The sequence below is a fragment of the Amblyomma americanum genome, chromosome 9 (assembly GCF_052857255.1).
Source record: "Amblyomma americanum isolate KBUSLIRL-KWMA chromosome 9, ASM5285725v1, whole genome shotgun sequence".
NCBI lineage: Eukaryota > Metazoa > Arthropoda > Arachnida > Ixodida > Ixodidae > Amblyomma > Amblyomma americanum.
In genome coordinates, this window is record NC_135505.1 from 150,808,581 (window position 1) to 150,824,039 (window position 15,459).

Genomic DNA, 15,459 nt, shown 5'->3' on the forward strand with positions numbered 1-15,459 from the left:
GCACCTATGAACATGCTGTCATCTTCTGCACCCGCCAACATCTCTTATCTCCCCCCCAACTCCTTATCCATCTCTCGTGATCCACGATACTCGCATCCTCCGACGCATCCAATTTAATATCCGTACACCTTCCTCTCTGGACAAGCCTCTTTCCCACACTGCTCAAATTTCTCCCTCCCCTATGCCGATTTGGAACTTTGCCTTTCTCAGAGTCTAATCGGTTTTAGCCCCCTGCCTACCCATTCCCTCCACCATCACAAGGCCCACCTGGCTGAGGTCACTGATCCAAGACCTCCAGCGAGCCACCATCACTCAGAATGTACTGAGCACCTGAAGAGGCAGGCAGGCTCTGAATAAAATGCTTTACTATACCTGCCTACTTCTGCTGTTTCAAGGTTAACCAGAGAAGGGTGGCACTTTATCATTAGCCGCACCTACAGGATAACCTGTTTTTTCCATTCTGATAGTAGTTTTGGCAACTCCTTCCACGTGTTGAATTTTATATTTGCGCAAAACTTGCAGTTGCTTACGTTTTACTTTAGCATAACGGAAAATGCAAGTGTGGAGACGGAACACTTGGACAGCACATGGAAACAGTTGGGGCATTTTATTCTGTACAAACAACTATGATCATTCAGGTACAAGGCAGATATGAATGTCAAAAGTCTCCAGGACGTTCGAGCGGCGATTGGGCAGCTGCGGCGCCTGCCGGGGCGCACTGGCCTGCTACACCCATTGTCGGCCACCGTGGACGGCCTCGCACGTCTTGGAGACCTTCATCTCATGCAGCGTATGCTCCATCCGAGCAATGCAATGATGGCTGCAGGTCCGTATCGCAGCACTGTATGGCATGTCGTGTGTTGGCACTGGGGACAGAAGAAATGAAATTCGCAGACGATTAATGCGACTCATACGGCAGAGTATGCGTTGGCATTAGTGTGCTCCCTGGACGGGTTCAGACTGCGCGAGCAGGTGGCAGGATCCATCTACCATCGTGTTACACACTGTACCTCCACTCCACTTTCCCCACCCCTCGACTTCGAATGGCGACTGCGGTGTCCCTCTTGCCCATTCCCTCTCCCTCCTTCATCTCCACTTCCTCTTTTCTCCAATGGAAGGTTCACACGCTAACGCTGGACGCTGTTTGCGATAATAGGTGTTCAATGCTAACGTGTTAAAAAAGTGCTAACTAACAGCCACCACCAGACACCTTATGCACAGAAAAGAATGCTCGGTGCACCATCCTTTACGCATTTTGGCTGCTTTATTAAAGGACCTGTACCACTCTACGGCGACATCTGCATCCACCGCACGCTGTTTCCAGTGCATCCTGGCTAGTATGCAATATACTAGAGCCGCCAATGCCAACAGAACTAAAACGCAATAAAAAAATAATAAATAGCGAATGCCGAAACCTACCAGCAGGGGAACACACCAGTTGTTTGGTGTGCCGAGCTCTGTCTTCACCCCTTCAGGATGTCCTTGGAAATCACCATCTGCATGACCTCGTTCGTTCCTGCATGAAAATTGCAAAGCGTCACGTTTTCGCCAGCGTGAGTTGCTTCCTAATTGGCTCCTATCGTGCGCACCTTCGATGATGAGGTGGGCACGGAGATCTCGCAGGTACTGCTGCACCGGGTACTCCTTGATGAAGCCATATCCGCCTAGCATCTGTAGGGCTTGGTTGGTGATCTGCAGTGGCAATGCATAAAAGGCAATTTAAATGTGTGGAGGGCGGAGTTCTTTTGGCGAGTGCAGCAAAAACAGCGAGTCGATGCAGAGATGAACTCAAATGCCGAACTTTCAAGAGGGTTCGTCATGGCGTCCTAGCTTTGTTTTGCTTTTAATTTGGAAATGCATTCAATCACTTGCACGCCACATTTTCACCCACTCTGTATCCACACATTGCGTGCCAAAACTTTTGCGTCCACACTGCAGAGATCGCTTGGATAACTAGTCCTAGAGATCACCTGAGTCTTTGAAAGCGGACACTGTGCATAGTGTGTATCATAGGGAGCACAAATAATGGCTAAGCCGGTTCTTAACGCGAAGAAGTGCGGGTTTCACTACAAAGCAGGAGACCGGCTTCAGGCTCCTCTTGGATTGGATTGGATTTTGGGGCTTATCCTTTTTTAACGGGCAGACCTTACACCAAAGTCCTAGCTAACTTTGAGACGCTACGACGGAGTCTGTCCCGCCGTGTTGTCACCACCACCTATCACTTGAGCCTGTTTCAAATTATGGCTTCTTGCTCATTCCCCTTGCTGTCGGTCACTCTGCCCTCTGTCGGCTGACCTGAATCGAAACCGAGCGCTTGCGGAAGGGTACATCCACTCGGTTGGCAGGGGTGGAGTGATCGACATGTCAGAACAACATGTTCGATCGTATCCTCTTCCTGCCCACATATTGTGCACGTGATGTCCGCATTGACCTGGTTGGCAATCCGGGCTTGCCACTTCTTTGTGCGCAGCACCCCCGCCCGAGCCTCGAAGAGTAGTGCACTGCCAAGGGAGTTGTCATAGAAGCGTTCCTGCACAATCTCTCGCTTGACCGCGGTGTACAGACCGAGAGCTGACTTGGCCTTCGCGCTGGCCTTCCAAAGCTCTGTCTCCGTCTCCACCACCTCTCTCTAGCTTTGCTCCCTTTTTTTTTCACTGTGCGGTGAAAAAGCTACTTTTCTCCACGTTAAGAGCGGGTTTAACCATTTCTTGTGTTCCCTCTAAGTATGGCACATAGCGTATGTGCCTAGCGTAGGTAGGAGGATTAAGTTATCCATGCGCTATCTAAGGTATAGTTATAAAATTGCCTTATGGAATACTGGCGCCTTTTTGGGGGTGAATATGTGATGCAGTTGCTCACAGCTTTTCGCGTACGCGCATTTTTTGCCAAAGGTAGTCGGGCAACGGTGCTTGTTCTTAGCCGTGTACCCGGCACTGTGTCTCGGTGGTTGGGCGCTCGACTACTGAGCCGGAGTACCCTGGTTCGAACCTGGTCATGGCGGTCACGTTTCAATGGAAGCCAAACGCATAAGGCGCCCATGTGCTATGCGATGTCAGTGTGCGTTAAAAATCCCCAGCTGGTCAACATTATTTCAGAGGCCTCCACTACAGCACCTCTCTCTTTCCTCTCTCACTCCCACCTTCCTCCCTTCCCTCACGGCACGGTTGAGGTGTCTGCCGAGAAGTGAGGCAGTAACTGCGTCTTTAATTTCCTGATAACCAATCTTTTCTCAGCCGTGTAGCGGAGGACTTGCGGTACCCCTTCAGCTCTAAATTTGTGTAAGGCAAGGAGAGCCCTTCTCATCACGTTTTGAGACCTTTTGGTCTTTAGGGGTGTCGGAAGGGGTCTACTATATGGCTAGGAAGCAAGCAGCGCTTCCTGGTTACTCTTGACAAAGACGGTACATCTGCAAGTTTATCGCTGTACTCACCTTGATTCATCTCACCAAGCAGCCCAATTCTTTATCTTGGTGGCGTTCTTGACAATAGAGTATCAAGTGGGTAAAAGACGCGCTACTGCCTGTGCCCAAGGGCCTCTCTCTGTCAGCAAGGAAATGCGGAAGCCCCATACAGAGACTGCACCTGTGTGCAACTTCATTCTATACAGTCGGATACAATTCAAGAACGCAGCGGCAATTGCCCCTCAGAGGACGCCCTCTAAACGATGATGTCTGCCTGTTGTCATGACGTCGTGGGCAGTCGAATTCTACATACCTGCCAGCCACCTGCAATGCCATCCTAGCAGGTGCAAGGCGGTCGACTGCGACAGCATGACAACAGGCCAACACCATCGTTTGGAGGGATGCACGTACGAACGTGATCGGCGTGCTTTGTGTTGAGGCATGCAGCAACGGAGGCCAAGCGGCGCAACTCGCGTCAAGATGTCCGCGATTGTCCTGCCGTCTTCACAGCGTAGTTGCTTTCAAGAGAGCCTGTGCCTTTGAGAGCGGTTTAGCACCATGTACCTTTGGTTCGCGGTAGCTGTACGGGTAGTGTGCAATGCCGTGCTCGCCACATAGTGCATCTATTGCACGTGCATGTGATTCGACGTGCTACCCACTTGGCTGATGCGTGGCACAGTTGCACGTTTCGGCCACCTCGATCCTTCATCCCCATTTGTTCTCTGCCCTTCAGGAAGTGGACGTGCATGCCGCTGAGGAGGTGCAGCTCATTAAGAGAGAAGCGTGCAGCATGAGACTGAGAAATAAGGGCTGCCAGGACCGACCTTGAAGCTCTCCTCTGTTCCGTGCAACTTTGCCATGCAGCACATGGTGACCTTCTCGGGTCTGTTCTCATCGATGGCTTCCGCAGCATTCCGCACAATGAGGCGCGCCGCCTGGAGCTTCGTCGCCATCCTGGCAAGACAGAACTGGTTGTGCTGCGCAAGGAAAAACAGGGATTAGGAATGGGTTGATGACGCTTGAGAGTACAAACTTGTTCAAACAAAATGGCATGCTGTGCTGAATCTTGTACCTGGAAAGATGCCAGAGGCTTTCCGAACTGCTTCCGAACCTTCATGTGTTCCGTGACGATGTCGATGCTTGCAGCGGCAGCTCCCATGGAACAGGAGGCTGCGGTGCGCAAAGATTTTTTATCTGACCGGCTTGCACAGTATTGTACTGATATCTGGTGTTTTATGGCGAGCACTGTCTGAGAGCAGCAGTCGGGGAGGGGGGGGGGGGGGGTACGGAAACTCATCGGGCTAAGTGCTGCAGCTCGAAAGAAGCGTCCCCTTCGGACAGCGTTTAAGTTCTGGGAGAGAGGTGGTAGTGCTATCTTGAGCTAGCTTTTCGGAAGTAGTGGTCACGGTTGCATTGATCGCAAGCAGTTTAGTGCTCATGGATAGCGGAAAAGAAGCAAGCAGAGCGTGCGGAAAGGGTGCCATAGAGAGCATGCAGCTCTGCTTCTAGAGGTGTGGATACATTGTCGTGCAAATTTTGGAACACTCAAACTTTTTTTTTTGCCCTTAGGGGGTGGTCGCCTTAGAGAAGGCTGTACCCATGTAATTTCGGTGCGATGCAAGGGTAGCGAAGGTAAGGCATTTGGCTCTGGCTTTTCGGCGTGCCTGTTCTTATTGTGTCCATATTGCATTGCGCAGAGTGGGGAACAGACACCCGGGGAAAAGTGTCCAAAGACATGGGCTTGAGCAAGGTGGATTCTAGGAGAACTGTTGAGGATTTTAAGTGGCCAAATTACCGCAGTATTTAATGACATGTCCTCTCAATTTGGCCAAAGCAGAGCCAAAGAGAGAACAGAACATTGAAAACGTGTTTGTCCGTGCTGCCCCCGCCGTGGGAAAACCTGAGGGTTCTCATTTTTGGTCACTTTTGTTTTTCATTGTTGTACGGGACACAATGGGCCACCTTTGAAAAACTCTGTAATGTTTTTGTGGCACTTTGGAAAGAAACTTGAATTTTGGAATATATTTCCCACCACTAGAATCAAACACTTGCTGTTGATGATCTCGAGTGCAGCGGGGATTCCGTGATTGCCTACAAATGCGGCTGGCAGAGCAGTCTGTAGCCTCAGAGGTCCACTAAAAAGGCACTTGACGTTATAGCAGTTAGCTGGTCAAAGCGGTGTGCGGCGGCGGCACTGGTCTCTGCTGTAGCTTATAAAATATCCGTAAGTGAGGGCCTTTGTCATTAGAATGTGGTATCCAAACGACATAAGCAAATTTAAATTGTCTCAGTGTCCCTTTGAAGGGTACAGGGTGCGAAGGAGCAGGGCCGGAGAAGGCGCTTTTGTGGACGCACCAATGTTGATGCGGCCCCCGTTGAGGCCCTCCATGGCGATGTGGAACCCCTGGCCTTCCTCGCCGAGGCGGTGCGACACAGGCACCCGGCAATCCTCGAAGATGACCATCCGCGTTGGCTGCGAGTTCCAGCCGAGCTGCGCGACAAAGATGTGAAAAAAACTTGGAGCATGCCTAATAACCGTCAGCTTCAACAGTGCGATAGCGTAAGAACTTCCTTGTGAGCGATACACATCACGCCGTGTGTGACGTCACACGCTTCAACTAATTCGCACGCGACACAAAGTGTCACTACCTGGCATGACCTCACCTATGTCATTGTGACGTCACCATGACATGATGGCATGCATTTTCATCGTCATTCATTAACTACTTTGTTAATTACTTACGAATCATAACCATGGCTGCATTAATGACATATCTGAAGTCATGAGTCATGACAGGTCATACGACTCATGCACACACACATGCTGCGGCACATGAGATCACGGCACTCCATATACCAAACACTACCTATTGATGATTCATAATTAGTCGTGACTGTCATGGCACAAGTATCGTATGTCATGGTCCAATAAGTTTAATGTAACCACATATACCATGATGGCTACCACAGACAAAGAAAAACACGCGTTCATCGGTAACATAAGACTATCGCATAACAATAGACTTGGTAGACTGCAGGGTTGTCCGCAAAACATCCCCTCATGCTTACACCGTTGGCTCAGCTCGGAAGATAGCCGGCTAACGCAATGAACTGGAGGCAAAAACGTCCCTGAATGGGGGCATTCATGCATCGCATGCCTGATAGACGTGGAGAATTCCTGCTCGTATACATCCTACTTCGCAGCGTCCACAAAGGGGAGAAAATCTGCGCTGTGGTCAGTTTTGTTTATCGACGCAGTAGCCACCGGTGCTTGGCTGGTCTGTTGGTAAGGTGTAGTCATGTACCAACCTCGCCCCCACAAGAGCTGACTAATTTAGCTGGTTATCCGCCATTATGTAAGCTGTTATGGTACGGTTGTTGATAGGCTACCGTTTGCACGGACCAAATTCATGGCGTACTAATCTGGCAGCGTCGGTCTGTTAAAATGATGTGGTTTTTGTAACCAGTATCATGATTACCGTTACTATCAGGAAGCTGGCTGCATTTCTGCAGCATTAAATTGAGGACCAGGGTGCTCAGAAATCCAAAATGTTCTTTTCATAGAGATTTTAAAGCTTGTTGCGTGCAAAGTCTAGGTCGCCTTTTGTGTTGGCTGAACCCCTGCACGCAATTATGTTTCGGCAACGAGATGGTGCTGCAGGGGGTTATGTATACCTTCATGCTCAGGTAAAATACGATCTTACCCGATTCTTGCGCCCTGAACATTTTCTTAAAATTCAGGTTAAATTCGATTTCTGTCCGAAAATGAGCTTTCTAGACGACATTGGTTGTCCAGTTCACAAACCTGAAGACACTGCGAGGAAAAAGTTGTGGGTATCTAGTGCATAAGTTGTGGATATCTAGTGCTTATTCCAGAGAGATGTTGTCGGTCAAATGGGGCTCTTAAACATCTTTTCACACTCTCTTTCTTGAGGGGTATGAATTTGAGGATAAGTTTGAAAAGCGCGATTTTGAAGCAAGTGGTGAAAACATGGCTACCGACCAGACTTCTTATTGGTGTCACTCTATTAAGCGCTACCCTCACTGATGACAACCCTGTCCAAAAACCTTGTGCGTTTAAAATGGTTGCTCAGATGTTGAATGTTTTCGCACAATACAAATAAAGCCTGGCCGGTCTTGCTCACATGCAGGCGTGCTCCGTAAGAGATTGGTAACATACAAGAAAAAATATTTGTTATAGGTTAGGAAAAAAATCGTAAGTAAATATTGTTTAGTGCAGCCTGCAATTTTCACTTTGTGTATGAAAGAACGATAAAAAAATAGGGCATATTATGTCTAGCAGAAAAGCGAACCGTTATAGTCAACTCTTGTGCCGCAAGAAATGACCTGAGAAACTCGGAATTACGAAGATTTTTTTTTCTGAATAACCCGATTTGTACCCAGATTTGAGCTCGAGAAATATGGTTTGATTTTCACTCCTTGAATTCAGGTTAAAATAAAAGCTGAAAACGAAGGGCTCTTTCTCTCTTTAATATATATATATGTATGTCTTTGTGCTTGTCTTATGCGGTGCCATCGTGGTATTGCCAGGATGCATGCTACAAAGGGAGAGAATTAACGACCCACAGCTCCAACAAGCACCCTAATCTGTTTCAAGAGAGAGAACCAAAGCACCCTGGTTGCGAGAATGCTTCAGGACTGCTGTAGGCAATCGTAATTTTAATGTTAATAGCTGCCTTCATGATACCAGCTAGAATTACATGACGTGAAAACAATCTCCATGCTGACAGATTAGCATGCAGTGCATTTGGCTCACGGAGTGACTGCTAGCTGTCAAGAGGCGTTACCAAAATGACTGCCACCACGCGTCGGTTAGCGAAAACCTGCATATGGAAGTGCGGCTTCCACTATGTGGGGTGAGCACAGATTGAAGGGAAAGCGCGGGCGCGGTACCTTCTTCTCCTTCTTGCCGAAGCTGAGTCCTGGTGTGCCCTTCTCGACGACGACCGCAGAAATGCCCTTGGGTCCGGCGCCCCCGGTCCTGCACATCACCACGTACACTTCGCTGGCCCCGGAGCCGCTGATGAATGCTTTTGTGCCGTTGAGGATGTAGTCGTCGCCGTCCCGCTTGGCCGTCGTGCTGATAGAAGCAGCGTCACTGCCGCTTCCTGCGCCAACGGAAGAAAACTGCTCTGCGGCACCGCTTCGCGCACGCTATAGGGCATGTATTCAGTCTGCATGTGCACTTAGTCGGAAGAAAGTGACACATTCGAACTGCGCGAAGAGATGGGGACGTGTTGTCCATTTGCTTGTAGAGGATTTCCGCCGAGTTTCTCAAAATTACCCATAGGAAAAAGAGGCGCCATCGACCGTGCGGGTTTCTCGAACGCTTCATCCACCGCGGGAATGCCAGGAATGGTGAACATCGTATTAGGCTCGGCTAGTGCTAGGCAGAAAAACGCGGGTTCTGCTGCTGAATCATCTGCGCCGTGATTGTCTAATCCACTGTAGTTCAATTCTTGTAAGCCCCTAGCGCACTTCGACAAGCCACGCTCGCCATACGCCTATGCCCAGCTGAAAAAGTCCATTGGTTCCAGTTGGATTCCAACTGGTAATAAGTGGAACCGATCGGAGTTACTGGGTTCCAATTGGCAGCAGCTTGTCCATCTGGTCTTGCCAAGTGATATTAACTGGAACCAATTGGAGTTATTTGGTTCTAATTGGCAGCAGCGTATTGTCCTACTGGTTTTGCCAACTGATGTTAACTGGAACCAGTAGGAGTCACTGAGTTCCAATTGGCTGCAGCTTGTCCAAATGGATAAATCCAATTGGTTCCTGCTGGACATTCCAATGGGTCCAAATTCTCAACTGCATATTGCTCATTATTGACATACAACAGTGAACTAAAAAGGTTTCTGTTAAAAAGGTATTAGCAGCGTTACCTGCTGGATTGTTTTCATCATTTCCACCACCTTCGCGGGCGTGAGTAAATAAAAATATTCTGAGGGCACTTAACTCTACTTACGTGGAGGAATGCGAAAACACGTTTTGAGGATAACTCGTCGCCTCTCTTTGCTCCTCTTTTTCTTCTAAGTAGGACTTTAGAAGAAGGTTTGCACAGTTACTGTAATTAAATCCCCCTTTCAGCTCAATCACTCATTTTGGTTTGTCAAATTTGGCACCCACTGTTGCTTTCCCATCTGCCTACTATATCCCCGTCCAGCCTATTTGGCCGTCCAATTACTTTTGCTTATAATTATCTAACTGATTACTGTATGTAAATTAAAATTTTTGTTGGATTAATTATCACTCGTCAAACACATTTCAATCCATTTAAAACTTTATTTCCACTCCTTTGTCTATTTTTCCACTATTTTGCCGTCTTCGGTTGTTTTCCCGTCCACTCACTATATCGGTGTCTGCGCTATTTCGACGGTTTTTCGACATTTTTGGCTCGAACTAGAAGGATAATTAGAAGGATAAGAATGGGGTGGAGCGCATACGGCTGGTTTTCTCAGATCATGTATAGCAGGTTACCAATATCCCGCAAGAGAAAAGTGTACAACAGCTGTATCTTACCGGTACTCACGTACGGGGCAGAAACATGGAGGCTAACGAAAAGGGTTCAGGACAACACAGCGAGCCATGGAAAGGAAAATGATAGGTGTAACGTTAAGAGGCCGGAAGCGGGCAGAGTGGGTGAGGGAACAAACGTGTGTTAATGACATCCTAGTCGAAATCAAGAGAAAGAAGTGGGCTTGGGCAGGGCATGTAATGCTAAAGCAAGATAACGACTGGTCCTTAAGGGTAACGGAGTGGAATCCAATAGAAGGCAAGCTTAGCAGTGGGCGGCAGAAGGTTAGGTGGGCTGATCAGATTAGGAAGTTTGCAGGCATAGGGTGGGCGCAGCTGGCAAAGGACAGGGTTTATTGGAGAGACATGGGAGAGGCCTTTGCCCTGAAGTGGATGTAGTCAGGCTGATGATGATGGTAATCGTCATATCGACACAAAATTTTGTCACACATCACCCTCACATCATCATCTATCAATTACAATGATTCGTTTCATCCTAACTGTTCTGAGAACGACACAACGGCTGCCGACACATTTTGCGGACACGACCTTGCCGACATAGCATTAATATAATAGAGAGTTTTAGCCCCACCGTACGGTAAACACATCGGTAAACTACGGCAACTCGTACTGTATGGCAAATGTGGCTAGGCAAGCCTGGCAACGGTAGCAACGGCAACACGTTGCCATAAGTAATTACCGGATGGCTGTCTGGCTGCGCTAAAACTTCCGCTATTTCCAGCTTTCGTGCGTCTACCCACGATGTGACCACAGCGCCTTTCTTTTTTTCCTCGGAGTACTTTTGAGAAACTTTTCGGCGATCACCACCTATCTCAAGATCTGTACCGCTTGAAAGCATCTCGCCACTCGAGACCTAAAAAAAAAATCGTCAAATTCGGGCCGGTTTTGCTGTTGCGGATGGGAGTTGGGGCAGCTCGGGGCTGCTTGATGGAAAAGGAGAGATGGTCTAGAGTGCGCACCCGTGATCTCGTAACCGAGACCGCTCTCAGTCGATCGTTCGTTCTGCGAGTTTGACATACCCATTCCCCTAACTGCATTGGTGCCGCGCAGTGAAGCCACCTTACCAGGGGGATTGTGTGGTGAAGTCGACTTTGTCGGCGTACCGCTCTCCTAACGGCATTGCTATAATGCAGCGAAGCGACCCTACCAGGAGAAACTGCTTTCGCGTAGTGAAGTTCACCCAGCAGACCTGCGGTTGCGTTAACTGGGCAACGCCCGACGTTCTGCGCGCCCGTTTCGAACCAAATACACCGTCCTCGCCGGTTTCTTTGACGCAAAACCAGGGAAGCCTTTCTTCATTACACGACAAAAGGTAAGAGACAAGAGCCCTTGTTCCTGTGGCAGCTGGAAGCTGCTAAGAATCCGTGCTTATTCACGACCCTAGCTGCAAATTAAGTTTGTTGGGACAAAAGCGCCACTTGATTATTACGACGATCGTTGCCGTTATTGCTGCCAAATCGTAGCGATCCCAGCTCAGCATGAACAGGTTAAGGTTTGCACATGTTGTCTTCAGTATCGATTCTGCCATGGCTGGGTGCGAAAAACAGTGAAGCAAGTTACTTGGTTTACTTTGTTGATTTGCTTACATCATTTCCTGAGGTAAATTAGCTGCGTTGCTGGTGACGCCAAAAGCTATAAGCGGGAAATTCCATCCAGCGATCGAGTCTGCAGCCGGGCACTCAAAAAATTTGCAGAGACAATTAAATTATGCGTCGGCAGTGCGATGGTTTTAGAAGCTGTTGTTGCATCTGCATAGAGTTTTGTGTCATTCTTCTATGGTTGTGGAAGAGGACTCCTACACGCACAATCCCTAAGGGAGTGCGCCAGTGGACAGCTTTCTTTTAGAGTGTAACGGACTGGATTCCAAGCGAAGACTAGCGTAGCAGGCAGCGACAGAAAATTCGATGGGCGGACGAGATAAGAAGTTGCGGGAATAAGGTGGCCGCGGCTGGCACAGGACAGGGTTAATTAGAGATACATGGGAGAGGCCCTTGCCCTGCAGTGGGCGATAAGTTAGGCTGATGATGATGATGACATGTCTGTCTGCCCACAACCAGACATCTCTGGGTCATCTGGCCAGTGGTTATATGTTTACCGAAGGTGTGTAGAGGTGGAGACACCGAAACGCATGGTTCTCGCTTCCGGTCTGGTGACGTCACTTCTGGTCCTGGGAATTTGTGACCGACGATGCATTTATTTTCCTGACGAGGCTTCTAATGCTATCGCATTAACAATGTCTGCACTGGGGCCATGGTTAAAGGGAGCGTGCCAGTAACCAGAGATTATACTCACCTGGTTCGGTCAAGCAGTACGAAGCGCACTTTTCCATGGAGCACAGATCGGGGAGCCACCGCTGCTTCTGCTCGTGAGTCCCGTACTGGTCGATCATCCACAGTGCCATGCTGCAGCGCCATGTGATCAAGAGGTGCGTTAAACAGATGCGCTCGCTCAGAGAGGGTGAAATTTGCAGTTAGAAAGCAAACAGGCCTTATAACATCGGAATCTGTACTTGTTTGGCTTGCTGCCAAGGTGGTAAAAAAAGGTTCTCAGTTTGGGCAAAGAGAAAGTGGTCACATTAAGTTATGCACAGCTGACATATTTCGTGTACCAATCAGTACAACTGGTGGCGCAAGTTCTGTTTAGGCACTGAATAAAAAGGATGGCTGGAACACTTTTCTGCCTAAATATACTGGTATGTTCAAAGCACAATGCACAGAAAGTACTCAAAATTTTGGAGCGTGTCGATTCGTATCGATGCGCATCACTTTCGCTTCGATGCGACATGACAAACTGAAATCGCCTCGCATTCGTCAGCTTCAGCGCGTGGCTTGACGCTGGAGCTCCCTTCTTGGCTTAAAATTGGGTACGGGGCCGCAGTGAACGATGCTGTGCTGTGCAATGCCTGCTACACTATGCTCGCCTTTACAGAGTTGCCAATATCATTGGAATTCTTTCTCCAAACTCTTCGGTCTTGTATATGCATTCGCTACAAGCACTCCTGTTGTACCGGAAGCGGGCAGAGTGGGTGAGTGAACAAACATGGGTTAGTGACATCCTATTCGAAATCAAGAGCAAGAAATGGGCTTGGGCAGGGCATGTAATGCTAAGCCAAAATAACGGCTGGTCATTAAGGGCACCGGAGTGGAATTCAAGAGAAGGCAAGCTTAGCAGGGAGCGGCAGAAAGTTATGTGGGCGGATGAGATTAAGAAGTTTGCAGGCGCAGGGTGGGCGCAGCTGGTAAATTAAAGGACAGGATTAATTGGAGAGACATGGGAGAGGCCTTTGCACTGCAATGGGCGTTGTCAGGCTGATGATGATGCTGATGACTCCTGTCGTGTGGTGAAGTGTTCTGGTGCAGGTGCACGTTAGCTGTGCGGTGGAACCAACCCAAACGGCTGCTCATGAAAAAATTGCCGTCGCGCGCCCTCTTTTGCAGTGGCTCGTATCGGCTTCAGCACCTGGAAGACGGAGCTAAATATTCTCTGAAGACTCTGAATAAGTCTTTCCCTGTCCTCTACGACATTCGTCCCTGTTTCCCAGCCCCTGAAGCCCATGCGGATCGCGGTAGAAATGGGCGCTCGTTGGCAAGGCAGTTGGCGTACGTTTATTCGACCTCGTGGTGGACGTTGGTGCGCGTGCTGAAGGCTCCCGCAACGCCTCCTACTGGCGACACACTAAACGCCAGCTATGCCGCTATTGCTAGGTAAGCCCAAATGGTCGCATACCGCTATAACGAAGCAACGGCTATAACGAAATCGAAGAAATCGCGGAGCCCATTCGACTACGTTATAACGAGGTTCAACTGTAAAATAGTAAACTTGACGGACTGCGAAGGCTTGTAGCATAAGTGCGTGGGGAAGACAAGCCTGATGAGTTGCTTTACTCCTATGTACGTATTCGAACCCGGGTATATCGAATCCGAAGGGGATCGAGAAATTGGTTCAGTATATCAATAATTCGACATTTAAAAATGGCACTAGATGAGTCTATTCGTAACCTAGAAGTGAGAATGTATTCCATCCACGCTAGTGAAGCGCTTGCTGCCGCAACGTGCCGCCTGCTGGTGTGCTAGCGTACCGCTTGCTAGGTCTAAATTGCTTCGTATTGAAGACCAGAAGAATCGACTGTTGGGCGAGTTGGTGCATGACTCGAAGACTCAAGGAGCAAGAGTGGACAGGACGAACGAAGAAGGAACACGGACAAGGCGCTTACTGCAGCTGTAGTTTATTGCACGCGCTCGCCTTTTATAGCAAGGTGCAAGGAATGAAGCAAACAAACAAAACACAGGCATAACTGTGACGATAGCTGTGTCGATATCAGTTCACACGCTCGGCCAAATACACAAGCTCTTATTCTGTCAATTTCTGTCATAAAGAAACGGACACCAGAGAAATAGTTGAACCCTTCCTAAAAAAGAAGCCAGTGAGGTATGCGTGAGCACCCCTCTGTATCGTTGACAGAAAAAGAGCTTGTGTAATTGGCCGAGCATGTGAACTGATATCGACACGTCACAGTCATGCCTGTGTTTTGTTTGTTTGCTCTTTTTCTTGCACCTTGCTATAAAAGGCGAGCTCGTGCAATAAACTACAGCTGAAGTGTCCGTGTTCCTTCTTCGTTCGTCCTGTCCACTCTTGCGCCTTGTGTCTTCGAGTCATATTGAAGCCGCTGCAAACGGTGTTTTAGATCTATCCTAGCATAACACATCCAATCCTGTTACGAGTACGCTATAAATAAAATGATCGTGCATTGAAATTAAGGTACAGTTTTCTTCCGCATCGCCTTTGACAGCGAAGAGGTCCACGCCAGGGCTATTGCAAGGCTTTCGATTGTCTTCGCCACATTACAGCGATGTGACGTGGAGAATGAGCAGAAGAGACCGAAGGCCCTCTGCTCGAGTTCAATTGTCGCGATTTCACGGCGCTCCCAGCAGGTGCCCAAGGCCAAACAGCCGATGAGCGCGGAAAGTGTTCGATAAGCGCCACTTGCAGGGACCCGGCGCACATTTCGGTATGTATCGAACAACCAGCGTCATTTCAGTTCGATAAAGAGCTCGACTTCCCTATACTTCTACAAATGGTTTTCAAGAGGATAATTGTGCGTGTGTGATATAACCTATAATTCGAATATCCTGAAATATCCAAATTTGTGTGTTCGATATCTAAATATCCAGATTCTATATATTTCGCCTCGACTGTGTACATCTAACAGCTGTAAAAATGAAGCACAACCGCTGTGACGTATACACTGCTGGTGGAAGTACCTGCTTCATTTCTGCAGATTGAATGACAGCCCGGGAAAGGATCTCTTTCCCGAGTACACTGGCCTCAAGCTCAGAAAGCCTCGGTACGCCCAGCTGACATAGCAGGCAATTTTTTTTTTTTCTGTCTGGGCCAATAAAGATGCTTACAGCAACAGAAATGTTTGTCGTGAGATTGGCCTTACAAGTCACCTGAAAATGTGGACATGAGAAATGACATATTGTACTATAAAGCACACTGGAGTG

General features: G+C 48.5%; 1 protein-coding gene across 1 annotated transcript in view; it reads right to left on the reverse strand.

The window, feature by feature from the left end:
- Nucleotides 1-588: 588 nt before the first annotated feature.
- LOC144104885 (isobutyryl-CoA dehydrogenase, mitochondrial-like) overlaps nt 589-15,459 on the reverse strand; it is a 28,348-nt gene continuing 13,477 nt past the window's right edge. The window contains exons 4-11 of the mRNA XM_077638117.1: nt 12,248-12,357; nt 8,315-8,529; nt 5,756-5,891; nt 4,473-4,570; nt 4,225-4,377; nt 1,590-1,692; nt 1,420-1,516; nt 589-866 (exon numbers count right to left, since the gene is read on the reverse strand). Of these exons, the coding sequence (XP_077494243.1) occupies nt 1,464-1,516; nt 1,590-1,692; nt 4,225-4,377; nt 4,473-4,570; nt 5,756-5,891; nt 8,315-8,529; nt 12,248-12,357 (868 nt within the window). The 3' untranslated portion in view covers nt 589-866; nt 1,420-1,463. The remainder of the gene's footprint in view (nt 867-1,419; nt 1,517-1,589; nt 1,693-4,224; nt 4,378-4,472; nt 4,571-5,755; nt 5,892-8,314; nt 8,530-12,247; nt 12,358-15,459) is intronic.